General features: G+C 39.0%; 1 protein-coding gene and 1 pseudogene across 2 annotated transcripts; one reads left to right on the top strand and one right to left on the bottom strand.

Moving 5' to 3' along the window:
• The first annotated feature begins 1,099 nt into the window (after window positions 1-1,099).
• Window positions 1,100-12,227, top strand: LOC134864748 (cytochrome P450 2J4-like). 2 transcript variants are annotated; one of them, XM_063883966.1, is made up of 9 exons: window positions 1,100-1,397; window positions 5,008-5,170; window positions 6,018-6,167; window positions 6,528-6,688; window positions 8,034-8,210; window positions 9,553-9,691; window positions 10,483-10,670; window positions 11,508-11,649; window positions 11,816-12,227. In XM_063883966.1, exons 1-9 carry the CDS (start codon window positions 1,197-1,199, stop codon window positions 11,989-11,991), a joined length of 1,497 nt encoding a protein of 498 aa, XP_063740036.1. In that variant the 5' UTR covers window positions 1,100-1,196; the 3' UTR covers window positions 11,992-12,227. The 2 variants fall into 2 exon arrangements, with proteins under 2 accessions (XP_063740036.1, XP_063740037.1); XM_063883967.1 differs by lacking the exon at window positions 11,816-12,227 and having other exon boundaries at window positions 11,460-11,649.
• Window positions 8,681-9,529, bottom strand: LOC134864400 (uncharacterized; annotated as a pseudogene).
• Window positions 12,228-14,704: the final 2,477 nt, after the last annotated feature.

Genomic DNA, 14,704 nt, shown 5'->3' with positions numbered 1-14,704 from the left:
GCATGCAATGTGTGTCCTGGACAAAGTTGAAAAATGTTAATGCACATACATATTATTTATTTATGCAGTAATCAGAATCAAAATCGGAAATCCTGTATCAGTCCACAAGTGTCCTGTATGTAAATGACCTATTAAGCAGAAAGATAGATAGATATTTTATTGTGGCACTGAAATGACTCAGTTATTATCAGTAATAAAGGAGCAACACATGATGATTTTACTTAACTGTGTGAGGACCCTTAGCAACATAAGGCTTTTCCAAGCCCCTTACCATTACTCTAACCATCATAAGGCAATCCATACTTTTTTCATGTATTATAAAAGATGTATTTTGTTGTATAAATTTGCCCAACTTGCCCCACCTTTTTTCTTGGCGCAACATTTAAGTAAAATATTAGACATTGTTAATGCATAAAGAGCACTTTAAGAGCAGAGGTGGAAGAAGTACTCAGGTCGTGTACGTAAAAGTAGAAGTACCAGAGTGTAGGAATATTCTGTTACAGTAAAAGTCCTGCATTCGAAATGTTCCTCCAGTAAAAGTACAAAAGTTTTAGCATCAAAATGTACTTAAAGTTACAAAAGTAAAAGTACTAAATATGCAGATTGGTCCATATTCCAGAATAATATATTGTATGTTTTGATTACAATTCTTGATGCATTAATGTGTTTAAAGTCATCAAAACTGGTAAAGATACGACTATTTTAAGTACACTGTATAGATTGCGAATTTACTCCAGCTGACACTAAAGCCTAATTTAAGTGTTGATTATATTCACATCATTAATTTTCATATATATTAGGCTATTCAAATCAGTAACTAAAGATATTAAATAAAGGTAGTGGAGTAAAAGTACAAGATTTACCTCTGAATTGTAGTGGAGTAAAATAACTAAGTTGAACAAAATTGAAATACTCAAGTACATCGAAAATTATTATTTTATCCTCAAAAAAAACTTTGATGAAAAGACATTTACTTGAAACATAGTATATCTACACTGGTAGTATTGCTACTCTTACATAACCCGAGTAGTGTACTGAAGTGAACTCAGGCTTTTATTTTGAAAGTGAGGCACGCGGTGAATGTCATATGACCCCGCCCACTTCCCCTGAGCTTTGGTTAGTCAATAAATAGTACAACAATTGTTGAACAGTGTAAAACAAAACAGCTCCCATAGCCGTCCAAACAAAGCTGCTGGATGGAGACTCTTTACAGTGCGCTCGGATGGGAGTGGGTGGACTGTCAGAGTGTGTTGATGTTCCTCGTAGTCTTCCTTTTGATGGCTGACGTTCTAAAGAACAGAGTCCCTGCTAACTTCCCCCCCGGACCCTGGGCTCTCCCTTTCCTCGGTGACCTGCTTCGCGTTAGTCCCACCAGATTCCACCTGCAGATCCCAGAGGTATGCATCAGTATCTTTATAGAAATGTGTTTATATAATCAGTGTCAGTGCACAATGTATTTTACGTAAGTACTCAGATCGGTTGGTGAGGGTGTGTAATCATTCTGAAACCGTTTGTTATGTAGGTCATGGGTTACAGTGCTGTTTAAATCAAACATCAAAAAACGCTTTTGACACACAAAAACAAAAACAGTTTCCAGTTTCAAGTGATGTCTACTGCGCGTCACCGGAGCTACTGTATGAGTTATTTAACAACAGCAGTGCTCACGTGCTGTTTATGTTCATAATGAGACGTTTGGAAGATGGACCTTTATTGAAATTCACTTTTTTCACTCTGCTTTTTATACATGCAAATGCAGATGCGAAGTTACATACGAGACACAGATATGTGTGGCGGGGTTAATTTTAAATTGTAATAAATGGGGATGGAGGACCGACAACGCCACCTGTGGACTTGCACCCCAGGATATAAAACATAAAAACAGTAGGACAGGTGCAGGACTGAGGGGCAGAGACGTGTTTCAGAATAAAGTAACATTTATTAATTGTAAAATCAAAAGAAAAAAAGGAAACTCAGGAAAACGGTGCTGGAAGACAGCATAATGGGTTATAAAACACCAAGCATTAATCCGTTTTAAAATGATCTTTAATATGTTATGGGATTAAAATCTTTATCTTAAAAGTATACAAGAAAAGAAACTAAAGTAAAGGTGGGCTGAGGCCAGTTAATGGGGTGCCAGGCTACTAATCGTGTTTCTAGGGTGCAACCAAGTACTCACCAGGTGCAGCCACAGCAAACCACACACAGCAAACAGGTCACTCACTATTGCTCCCTGGTGATCTTCACCACATCAAACAGTGAGGGTGCCTAGCCCCCCCAATGACCAGCACTCAGCTTTACTAAAGGAAAATAAATAACTGAAAACAAGGTTAAACAAACAAAGGGGAATCCCAGTTGGTTAAACAAAAACTAAATTATAAAGACAAAGACAAAACAACCTAACCTAATCAATATACACAACCCAAACAATACAAGCAAAAATGATAACTGACCTAAATAAACAAAAACAGGCAAAAATGCTAAATACCAACAAAACAATATAAACCAAATCTAAACAGTACAAACCAAAAATGCTTAACTGGCATTCAAAAACAGTTAGATGGCCCATACAAAAACAGCAGCAGGTGAACCTAAAAGCAATGATAAAATAAGGTTAAAAATGGTCCACCATGAGGTATACAAATTTTAGTTTCCGGCTTTACTCACCACAGGAAGAATGAGTCACAGGAAAAACTGTAAGGAAACAGCAAGTGAGCCACAAATACTAACAGTAACTGAGACCAATATGTTGAGAGACAGAGACAGCCTAACTGCACCACCAACCATGAAGGCAGAGCCAAAGGAAAGAACAATGCCAGCCGGTGCAATTTATACTCTGCACTAATTAGGGGAGACGTTGGGAGAGGAGTCAGGCCCTGAGCTGCATTCATAAGCACCCCACTACATATGCACACATGCACATGCATTTGAGAGGATCCAGAGCGGAGAGGCAGCCATTCTAGCCGGTGCCAGGGAGCAGTTGAGGGTTCGGTGGCTCTGCAGTGGCGCAGGAGGTGAACTGGCTCCTCTCCAGTACCAGTCCACACTCCAAATATTTTGTCCGATTGGGATGTGAACTCGCGACCCTTATGACCAAAGTCCAAGTCCCCACAGACTAAACCCCCAGGGCTTACGGCAGGGTTGGTAGCGTTACTTCAAAAAAGTAAAACTACTGTAAAAAAAACCGTAATCAGTAACCTAATCTACTGTAATTATCACAATATAAAGGGAATGTATCCTGACTAATTTTTTATTATCTCAAAATGAAATGCAATGCCAATAAATAAAGAGGGGCAAAAATCAAAATATGGCTTTTAATTTAAGTGTATTATATAATACATACAACCTTGGAGAAGAAGACACGAAGATATGTATTATCAGAAATGATTGTATTGATAGGAAACCCTGTCTTTCATGAAGCATAGCTAGGTAGTACCTATACACCAACAGTGAAACACATGAGCACATATTACAGTTTAAAGAAGAGAAGTCAAATCTGAGCTGACAGAAAATGCTCTGTTTTATCTCCTTCAAAAACAGGAGATAACCGACTGTTCTCGTTAAATTCAGAGACTTTTGGAAGTGTTGCTAGACACTTTAGTTTCACACTTTGCCTTGGTTTTTGTTTGGATAAAGAATAATAGCTACCTTACTCATGGTGGCTTCTCCACCCTGACTATCTTTAAGTAAAAGCACTACAGTGCATTGGTCATCAGTTACTGGTTATTATGGAGCAAAACAAATATAAATAAAGAATGGTCGGTTAAAAACACAGACAAAAGAAAGAGAATACATGAATAGAAGGGTGATAATCTTGATACAAGTTTTGCAAATGTATGTAAAAGATTCAGCAAAGTAAAATAGTTACATCTGAACTAGTGCCAGAGGGTGAATAATAGTTCAGTTATTATCAGTAAACAGATAGGAGTGACATTTCACCTCCACATCAGGATTTTACTTCTACTCCAGTGAAGTTAACCCTGAATTGCTTTAGTTTTTAATTGAAATTGAAGGCCAGTATTTCATTGGATATAATGATCAGGAGGTGGAAAAGGGAATTTTTGACACCAGGTTACATTTCTAAACGGCGTTTAGAAATGTAACCTGGTGTCAGTCCATGAAGTGCGTTAAAAACAAATACAGAAATGTTAAAATGAAATTTGAGAACAGGAAAGATATGGTCTCTCTCGCTGGTACCAGAGTCCAGCTGCAGTCAGATAAAGCAGAAGTCGTGGCAAAAGTACATATATATATATATAGTGTCAATTTGACTTATAAAGAAGCTAGGAAACGTTCACAAGAACCTGCCGTTGCTTCATGACAATTTGTGACAGGTGTAAGCACTCTATATATTATGTTAAATAAAAATATGGGAATATGTGGAGGTGAAGGCTGTATATCTCTGCTTTGACACAATGTTGGTATTAAGCCAAACTGCATCTAAAAGTCCTGCATTCATAGTCAAATTAAAACAGTATTCATATTAAAACATACTGAAAGTCCCAAATGCAATATTACTCAATTTTCAGAATGTCCCATTCCTATATTACATTATTCATTATAATTATCAATGCATTAATGTGATCATCACTATAATGTTGCAGCTGCCAAAGGTGGAGCTATTAACACTGTGCAGTGATGACTTATAAATGGAGGATGACCCATAAATTAGCATCGCCTTCACTAAAAGCAATGGGATTTTTCCATTGGATTTGGGAATACCGCAGAAAATACTTACATGTTTGTTCAGCAGGATATTCTCCACATATTAACGCAACTTTATGATTATTTTCAAAGTGTAAATTCAATCAATTTCAGGATTCTAACTAATTATAGCAAGTCATAGGTTACTTGTTGAGTGCATTTTGTATTATCATTATGAATCTTCAATGTTAATAAAGGTTATACGTTTACTGATATCGAATCCCTCTATGTCCCTCTAAAGCCACAATGAATTGTTTTTGTTGTCTGCTCAGTGATCCTGAACACCAGTATCTTCTCTGTGTTCAGTTTGCAGAAAAATATGGAAGGATTTTCAGCCTGCGGCTCTTTGGTGGGAGAGTTGTGTTCGTCCATGGCTACAAGCTGGTGAGAGAGGTCCTTATCGAGAAGGGAGAGGACTACGAGGATCGCCCGACGATACCGTTGTTTAGTGCATTAGCTGGGAATAACGGTACTGTGTGTTGCATTTTCAGTGGGTATTAGCATAAGACTGACACTAGGCCTGGGTAATATAATGCTATGATATCAATAAAGTCATAGCATAGATAACTTACTAATTTTGTGATATCATAAATGTTGCTCTGGTTTTAAATTGACCCTATTTTTTAACTTAACTACTCTATTATTTGCTTCGTCATTAAATCCTATTCACTGATCATTATTTATCAAAATTCTTGTGTACATATTTTGGGACATTAATTACGGTCAACCCTACAGTATCGTCACAATTAATATCTAGTTATTTGGTCAAATATATTGTGATTAGTGCTGTCAGTCGTGGAAAAGCATAATCTGGTTCATTAAAATAATATTCGGATTAATCATGATTAATACATTAAAAATACTTGTATTTACTTCTTTTTGGGGGGGAGAAAAAAGAAAAAACACTTGTGGTGTTGTAATTAAGAAATGTATGACAAACTGGAAAGAGAAATTAGAGTTTTTGACTTTATAATAATTTATGATAGCATTATTTCTTCACTCTCAGTGTGGTGCATACTGAACGCCTGTATCTGAGTCATCTTGATGCTGCTATCATTCTGCAACCTCTCTCTCTCCTTCTCTGAAAGTTTTGATCAAACTTGGTCATGTTTTTTGTTAGTTTATTTGTTACGTGTTAGGGTAATGTTAACATATTAACAGTGAGACCTTGATCAGGATATTTGATTTCATTCTTAGCGCCTGGCCCTAACTGACAGGCTGGCACCGTATCGGACACATGAGCATTTAGCAAATTTACTCTAGCTAGTTTTGTCCATTTCCAATTAAGTTCAGGTCGTTTATTCTGTTTCCAAAAGGTCTGGTGTTATCAAATGGATATCCTTGGAAGCAGCAGAGGAGATTTGCTATCCGGACCCTCAGGAACTTTGGTTTGGGGAAGATGTCCCTGGAGCCGTCCCTCCAGCAGGAGAGCCATTATCTCTCTGAGGCTTTCACCCTTCACAAAGGCATGGAGCAACTTTATTTTTTAACAGACAACCATCAATCGATGCATTATTTTTTAAATAATTCTTTGGGAAACCAGTGCCTTTATTGACGAGAAAGACTTGAAATGGGGAGACATGCGGTAAATGTTCCCGTGCTGGATTGTAACACGGGTCCTCCGCCAGCTCTACCAACTGAGCTACATGGCGGCCCGTGATGCCATCTTTTTTTATTGTCCTTGCTCCATATGTGATTTCCCATCACATTTGGAGCAAGGACCTCAGACCATGCGCTGTATTGTCTCAGAGATCAAAGTCATCGTTTCTTCTATGTCATGTTTCGACTTGTCGTCCTGTCTTATACACGTTCTCTTTATTTAACAGGCAAGCCTTTTAATGCGCAGTCCTTGATACAGAACGGAGTGTCCAACATCATCTGCTGCCTGGTGTTTGGGGACCGCTTTGAGTACGATGACAAGCAGCACAAGTATATACTGGAGACCTTCAAGGAGCTGTTGTACCTACAGGGAGGAATATGGGCCCAAGTGAGACTCATTCTTACACGTTCATCTTTTCTAATGTCAGGAATTACCCAGCCAAACACCATCAATCAAATTAAACTAATTTGTAAGAGGGTTCCAGAACTCATTGCATTGAATAAAACACATGGGGAAAAAAATGTAATAATGAACTGTGACTATACATACACATGTGAATAATACACTGTTTTATTAAACAGTGTAAAAATACTCCATAACGACCAAAAATCATGCATTAAAACCAAAGTAAAATACAAAAGTATGTGTAATGTAAGATGTTAATATCAAAAGTAAAAATACTAATATCCCCATGACTGATATATTATTAAGTATTACATTATAAGACTCTGAGTGCATTAACTGTTTATTAGTGTTTTACTGTAGCTTGAACCATTTTTTACATTATAATATTTGTATTTTATTTGAAATGTGGTTCTGAAAGGACACCAGAGCTTTCAAAAATGTAATAAAAGGAATAATTATAATATGTAAAGAATGTGCTAGTACCTCCAAAAGTACTCTCAACCAGTGTGTGAAAATAAGTAAGTGCAGTAAGATCTACAGAACATAGGCCGATAGTAGGGTGGCATGATATGAGGACAATATGATGGAATTCGGTTATCATTCAAATAAATAGACAGCTTTGCTTCTACTGTGTACATCCAAATGTGTTCTGTGAAAAGAGATCTGCAAGAAATGTGCAGATGTAAAAATGACGTCTTTTTGTTTAGGAGTGGGAAATAAGAACACAATTCTGTATTTTGTTTGTCATTTTACTTGCCACCACCTGTGGGGGCGGCAGTACCTCAGTCTGTAGGACCTTAGACTGTAAGCTGGAGAGGTGCCGGTTCACCTCCTGCTCACTGCCGAGGTGTCCTTGAGCAATGCACTGCTCAAACAACTAATCCTGGTTACTGAAACATGGCAGCCCCTTCACTCTTCCATCTTCACATTAAGGCCCAATTTCAAACCACACCCTACTACAAATCAGCATCTCTTGGACAAAATATTAAATAATAACTTAAATAAAACTCCAAAAATCTTTAATGGTTGGTTCCCCCACTAGTCGGTAAATATGTACAACTTTCTAATTAAATTCACACCGTTTTCTAGACACGGGTACTGTATATATTCCCGAGTAAAACACCCGGTTTGGAATTGAGCCTAAAAAATGTATGTGTTTGTGCATGTGTATGTGTTGGGCCTAATGTGTATAGGTCTTGTTCGCACTGTATACCCTATAAAAAGTATACACTGAATTTCCCCTTGTGGGATTAATAAAGTATGTCTTCTTCTGCTGTGTCTATTGCCTGATTTACAAATGATCTGGTTTGTGTCTCCTTCTCTGTAGCTGTATAACATCCTGCCCGGCCTGATGAAGTGGCTGCCTGGACCTCACCAGAGGGTTTTCACTCTGACACAAGGTTTGATCGACTACATACAGATGAAAATCAAGGAACACAGAGAGAGCTTTGACCCGTCCACCCCCAGAGACTACATTGACTGCTTCCTCTCAGAGATGGGAGAGGTGATGGTTCATCGCTCTGTATAGAGTGGTGCAGGGATGATGTATTTGTATAGCCCGACCTGAAAGTTATCATCACAAGGGTTCCTTTAACAGAAAGCAGAACGATTTTTCCATTGGGTTAAGGAATTTTGCAGAAAATAAGATCTGTGGTAAACACACACTTGTTTTTTTTTTGTACAGTAGGATAATCTCAGCACATTAACACCACTTTATTATATTTTTAAGTGTAATTGCAATCACCAGAAGTAAAAAACTAACTTAAGGCTATAGAGGAACTATAGCGTTCAGTCATCTCATTTAGCAACCACTGTTCTTATGTCACATAAAAGTTTCAGACATTCACCATTAGGGTATTTACTTTTACATTTCATTTGGCTGACGCTTTTATACAAAGCGACTTACAATAAGTACAAAAAACATCGAGATTCAAACTCAGAACAACAAGGAAAGTGCAGATATATTCACTCAGCTTATCCTACCATTGTAGGTGCTGGGGAAGCAGCAAGTTGGTTGGCTGACACCAAGCGAAGTGCACGTGATGGATTGTATGTTTTAACCAAGGCCTGGCTGTAGGAGGGGGCTGATCCCTTCACAGCTCGGTAGGCCAGTACCAGTATCTTAAAGCAGATTCTGGCAGCCAATGGTAGCCAGTGAAGGGAGCGAAGGAGATGGGTAGTTTGAGAGAATTTGGAGGTTGAAGACCAGGCTGAAGCATTCTGAATTAGCAGTAGAGGTCAGACGGCAGGTATACGAGCCAGGAGGGAGTTACGGTAGTCAAGGCGTGAGATGACCAGAGCCTGGAACAGGACCTGCTTTGCCTCCTGGGACAGTAGGGGACGTATCCTCTTGATGTTATAGAGAGTGTATCTGCTGGATCGCGTTGTAGCAGTTAGAAATGAAGGACAGTTGATCGCCCAGGGTCACGCCCATGTTCCCTCCGGTCGGAGTCAGTGAAACAGCAGTGGTGCCAATGTTGATGTAAAGATGGTCCTTACCTGGGAGGAGCAATTCAGTCTTGTTTAGGTTGAGCTTCAGGTGGTGAGCAGCCATCCACTGAGAGATGTCAGCCAGCCTGGGTTTCAGACCGGGGAGAGAATCAGTTGTGTGTCATCTGCGTAGCTGTGGCACACTGACATACTTTATTGTTGAACAAAATGTAAAAAGCTTGTGCTAACCACAGATCTACTGTTTATCAGGTATCTTACCAAAAGCGGAATTGGAAGTGCAAAAATGCTAACTAAATTCTGTGTTTAAGGACTCATTCCTGCACCACTTGATCCCGTTTGTTGATTTTTAATTAAATATGTCTACTCATACATGGACCTTTTGTTTTTTTTTACAGAAGGAGGACAAAGAATCCGGTTTTGATTTGAATAACTTGTGTTTTTGCACTCTGGATCTGTTTGGTGCTGGAACTGAAACGACCACTACGACTTTACACTGGGGACTGCTGTTTATGATCTACTACCCTCATATTCAAGGTGTGTGTTTGATTAATTCCTGTACACACCCATTCCTGCGTGTTTTGTTAGCGTTGTTACTTGACCTTAATTAATATTTGCACAATATTCCCCGTTAGTCATGTTTGCAGTGCCCGGACTCACACTGGGTAGATCTCACTTCTCTTATTTGTCATTTCCTCGCTCCTCTGTCTCACCGGAAGCTGATTGTTGTGCACCATCTTAAGGAGAGTCCCATGGCGCTTATTTGTGCAGGAGGACCGAGGAGCGAGGAGCAATAACCGAGGAACCACCAGACCATCCTCCGGTGAACTCGCCCCGCCCTCTTACTGTGTATCCGTCACTGATTGGACGCTGCAGCGCATGCGCTGATCTGATGCGTCTTAACCTGAGAGCAGTTTAACAGCGTATTTAGTATTTTTAGTATCTGTCCGAAATAACATATTTTCCGTTGTACATTTTTAAGAATGGCTTTAATCTTTTTTTTTAATTTATCTGTACTAACAGAGGCGTCAGGTGGGGGGGTGTTTGAATGAAACGGGGACACAGCTGGCTGCTGTCAGACGATCCAGCTGTAGCCTACCGCGGTCATCAAAAACGGACGTCGCTTCACGTGACGCTCCGAGGAAAGGAAATCCCATTGCTCTTAAAACTAATTTCCTTGCTTCCTCTTTCTTAGCGTGGTTTCCTTGCATCTCTCCGTGCATCCCTGGTGGAAGGGACTAATGCACAAGGAAAAGACGCAAGTGAGGGACGGAGAGATGCAAGTTAAGAGAATTGCGATCCCACTGTTTCCCGTTTCCTCTGTGCAGAGAAGGTCCAGGCGGAGATAGATTCTGTGGTTGGGTCATCCAAGCAGCCCTCTCTGACTGACAGAGAAAACATGCCGTACATTGACGCAGTCATCCATGAAATCCAGAGAATGGCCAACATTCTTCCCCTCAATTTGGTCCGCATGACCAACAAAGAGACCACACTGGACCAGTACACGTTCCCAAAGGTACACAGTGCTTATTATTTGCCCTCCTTATTGGATTTTCTATTAGCATTGGTGTAAACCGGTCACTCAATCAAAGATCATGTAAATCAAAAATAAACAAACAATTTAAACTGCCATCGAGGCACCATCTTACTCGGCATAACATCCTTTGTCAATGCAAGATTTCTATTTTCTTCACTTTATTTTCCTTTGGTTTCAACAATCAAACAGTCAAAGAACAATGGGTAAACGTCCACTCTCTCCCTGGTTAAAAAAACATCTGCTTTTTCCGGGGTAAATCACTCCAAACCAAATAATTCCCCAAAAGCTGTTTTCAAAACAAAATCATAAAAGTACTCAATTTAACTAACATTAAAACACAGAACTTTACACATTTTTAAACAATTAAATATTATAAAACAATAAGTATCTCCAACAGATGATACAAATAATAATTATTTTTAAATACTTAGAATCTATCATTTATTTATTTATTGTATAAATTAATGGCCTAAAATATGTAAATCTGCTGTTGTCTTTGGTACTGCTGGTCATAAATAACCGTTCATATTACACTCAATGAATTCATTTAATAAAGTCATTTCTATTCTAGTGTATTTGGTAGCTTTGGATGTACCACATGATCTGGGTCAACCCAGGTTTCATTCATTTTTTATGTTACAATTGTTTTGATTCATTTAACTTGGGTTTCCAAGACTGAGAATGAACCTTGAAGCTGAACTTGTAATCTGTTTTTTAAAATGTGTAATCATGTTTCTTTTCTGTTTATTAAATCAAACGTACTTGTAGAAAGACAAACAAAGAGACTTGCCGTTTTCATGAATGGGTGTTCCTCAGGGCACCATGGTCCTGGCCACGCTGATCTCTGCTCTACGAGACGAGACGATTTGGGAAACTCCACACACCTTCAACCCTCAGCACTTTCTGGACCAGGATGGAAAATTCAGGAAGAGAGAAGCCTTCCTTCCTTTTTCAGCAGGTTAGTTGATAGTTATATCTTTAGAATGGGATAGTTTGTAGTGTTTGGGTTTAATGGTGTACCCATCCATTCAGTGGATCACTCCCCACAGTCAAAGGAGCAGGCACAACGTCTGCAAAGTGAATAAAGATGGTGTGAATACATCTGTTGTTTTGTGTGTTCTCAGGTAAGCGTGTGTGTCTGGGGGAGCAGCTGGCCAGGGCCGAGTTATTTCTCTTCTTCACCACCCTCCTTCAGAGGTTTTCCTTTTCGGCCCCCCCTGGGGTGCAGCCAACTCTGCAGTACAAGTTAGGAGCCACGCTCTGTCCCAAACCCTACAACCTCTGCGCCGTCTCACGATGATCCTACGTTTGTCTCGTAATATATCAATATCTACTCTATTATAATCTCTAGGAGTGTGAGTGAAACATCGTTGGGATGTAGTTTTCGTTTTTTTGGATTTTAGGAAAAAGGTCCTAATGTAATCTACTGTAATCAATATCCAATAAGATCATTTGGAGTTTAAAATAATCCTTTCTACTGCAATTCTATTTGTTCTGTTTTTGTAAACCTTGTGTAAATAAATAGTCTGATAATCAGTTTGTGTGTTTGTACTGCTGTGTGCATGGTTACCCTGGTTTCAGGCTGAGGTTTGACGGGGGAGAAAAACACTCAAATACCATGCACTGAGTCTCAGTGCTGTTTATCGACTTGAGCATGTGTGATATATGGAATCAAATCTAACCGGTGTTACGCCCCGGTCTAGGAACCTTGCCGCAGCACAATATTGCACACGCCCCACTCCCAAGAAGAGGTCAGTGACACAGAAAAACACCTTTGGTAAATGTGATAGATGCTAAGGCGGTGAGACAACCCCAACATAAACAATAAACCTTCGTACAATAATGCACTAAACTTACCTAACAAAATTAGTAAAATAAAATAAAGGCTTCTTACCTATAGCTCCTAAGAAAAACGGGACAGAAGGGTTTATCACTCCTACGTTTAACCAAAAGCGTGTCTCCAAAAACAGATTAGATTAGCTTACATACAGAAGGGACCTACTCGCTAACTTTTGCACACACAGAACAACAGGACTAACACACACTCACAGTCTATTCTGCCTTTGTTGGGATTAGGAGAGGGCGACGAGAGGGGAGAGGGACTGCCTTGCTGCAGCTTAAATACTCCTGTCTCTTCAGTTGAACCAATCAGAGTGTCGGATGTAGCCAATCAGCTAACGGGCACTACCTGCTCTCACACACATACACACACACACACACACACACACACACGGACAGAAAAAAACAGAACTCCCACACAGACGACCCAATGACCCAGGGTCATAACAATGGGTAAAGAAGAACACATTTGGGTGGATTTTTTATAAATGCTATGTGAATCTTTTACTTTATTTAAGTTTGCTTTAACAACTTAACTTCCTAAAAGTCTTTCCATATAAATGTATTGTTAGGCCAAGACAGCAGTGAATTAAATTTAAATAAATATGAATAGACATTGTTTACCTTGCCATTTATCAGTATTTTAGCTTACAGTCAAAAAAAGGATTAAGGAAATAAAATGAATAAGGTTTTTGTAAAGCTTTTTTTAATTATTGTTTTGATATGTTCTCAGCAATCTGACAATTAACATCAACTGAAACCAAATACTGAAGGTAATGTTCAGAGTTTGTGCATTTAGCAAACCAGCCCTCAACTACTGAAGGTCACCGGCCGCTTTAAGATGTTCCATTCACACAACATCAGTATTCAGAAGCATCTCTCAAAGCCAGTCCTCTGAGGATGGTGTAATGAAAGCTTTAAACATGTTGGATTGTATCCTAATAAAAAACACACTGCATTGCATTTGGGTTAGCTCTATCTGAACTGAACATCAAATGTAATTTAATGGTGTTTGGATTGACATTTGTATCCGCTTCAACAAGTCTTCAATCAAGTATTCAATCAAGTATTCAGATTTGATGCAAAGTATGTTAATTTCAGTGAAATAGCAGGGTAACACGGTAGAGAAATATATGTTTTCTTTTCTGCCATGGTGTGTGTATCAGATCTTCAAAACAATGTCTCTTCCTGGTTGTCACAATGTGGAGCAGGGTGGACCCAAAAGCAGGACACACTTTTATTTTATGTAATCCAGGGCAACATTCCAGTGGATGACATTCAAGTATCTGACAAAGACTAACAAAAGACCAGGACTTACAGTACGGGACTTACTGATCATACAGTCTAATCACATCCAAGACACAGCTGGAAAGGACATAGGTCCTCAAATCCAAGGCTGGGGGCCGAAGCAAGAAATGGCCAGGAAGCTGAAAGTATGTTTTGAAGATCACTTTAACGCACTGAAATTCCCATAAAGTAATTTCTTACAAAGAAATATTTGGTGATTCGTAATACCAATATCTTTTGTTAACAGCTGCTGAGTCATGCTTAGTCGATTATAAGCGTCTATAGTGAAATAAAGGCTTAAAGGAAATTCTGCTCAACCCTTTGCAGATTCATTATTAAACTCCTCAGTTTCCTGAGTGTTATAATACTTATATATTCAGTCGAAGCCTGATTCACTCCCAGAGTCAGTGAGAACTATCCTAAAAACAGCTATTGTCCTCATCTTTGCAGCTTCGACCACAGTTGTGCGCTTAAAAAGTACAACAACCAAATCATCTTAAAATAAATTACATAAACTGTTGGCTACAATGGACATTTGTGTTGTAATATTCAAAGGAGGGTCTTGTGCTGCAAGGGTCTGAGGACAGAGGGTGTCGTATGCTGTACAGATTGACATTTATTATGGCTTTCTAAGGGCTTTTTCTTTTTAAGGTAAACAGTTAAACACTGTTTGGGGTTTTCCCTTTCCTGTAGTGTGGGTTATAAGTTTTTTGTCCTGATATGCTTAGGGGTGGAACATTTCCGACACATCTCTAAGTGGTTGACCAATCAGAATATAGCCACCCAGCTGACAAATCAATTATATATATAGTCTATGGCTGCAGCACAGGCAGTATGAGAAAAATAAAGAGCTTTTTAAACATTAAAGCATGGAGACATGTCCCAGT

The sequence above is a fragment of the Eleginops maclovinus genome, chromosome 5, assembly GCF_036324505.1.
Source record: "Eleginops maclovinus isolate JMC-PN-2008 ecotype Puerto Natales chromosome 5, JC_Emac_rtc_rv5, whole genome shotgun sequence".
Classification (NCBI taxonomy): domain Eukaryota; kingdom Metazoa; phylum Chordata; class Actinopteri; order Perciformes; family Eleginopidae; genus Eleginops; species Eleginops maclovinus.
This window is presented reverse-complemented; position numbering and strand designations above follow the sequence as displayed.

Coding starts and splice junctions, on each gene's coding strand:
- LOC134864748 (XM_063883966.1), top strand. CDS start 1,197: ATGGAGACTCTTTACAGTGCGCTCGGATGGGAGTGGGTGGACTGTCAG. Junction 5,171..6,017: donor TGCATTAGCTGGGAATAACG/GTACTGTGTGTT, acceptor TGTTTCCAAAAG/GTCTGGTGTTATCAAATGGA. Junction 11,650..11,815: donor CTTCCTTCCTTTTTCAGCAG/GTTAGTTGATAG, acceptor GTGTGTTCTCAG/GTAAGCGTGTGTGTCTGGGG.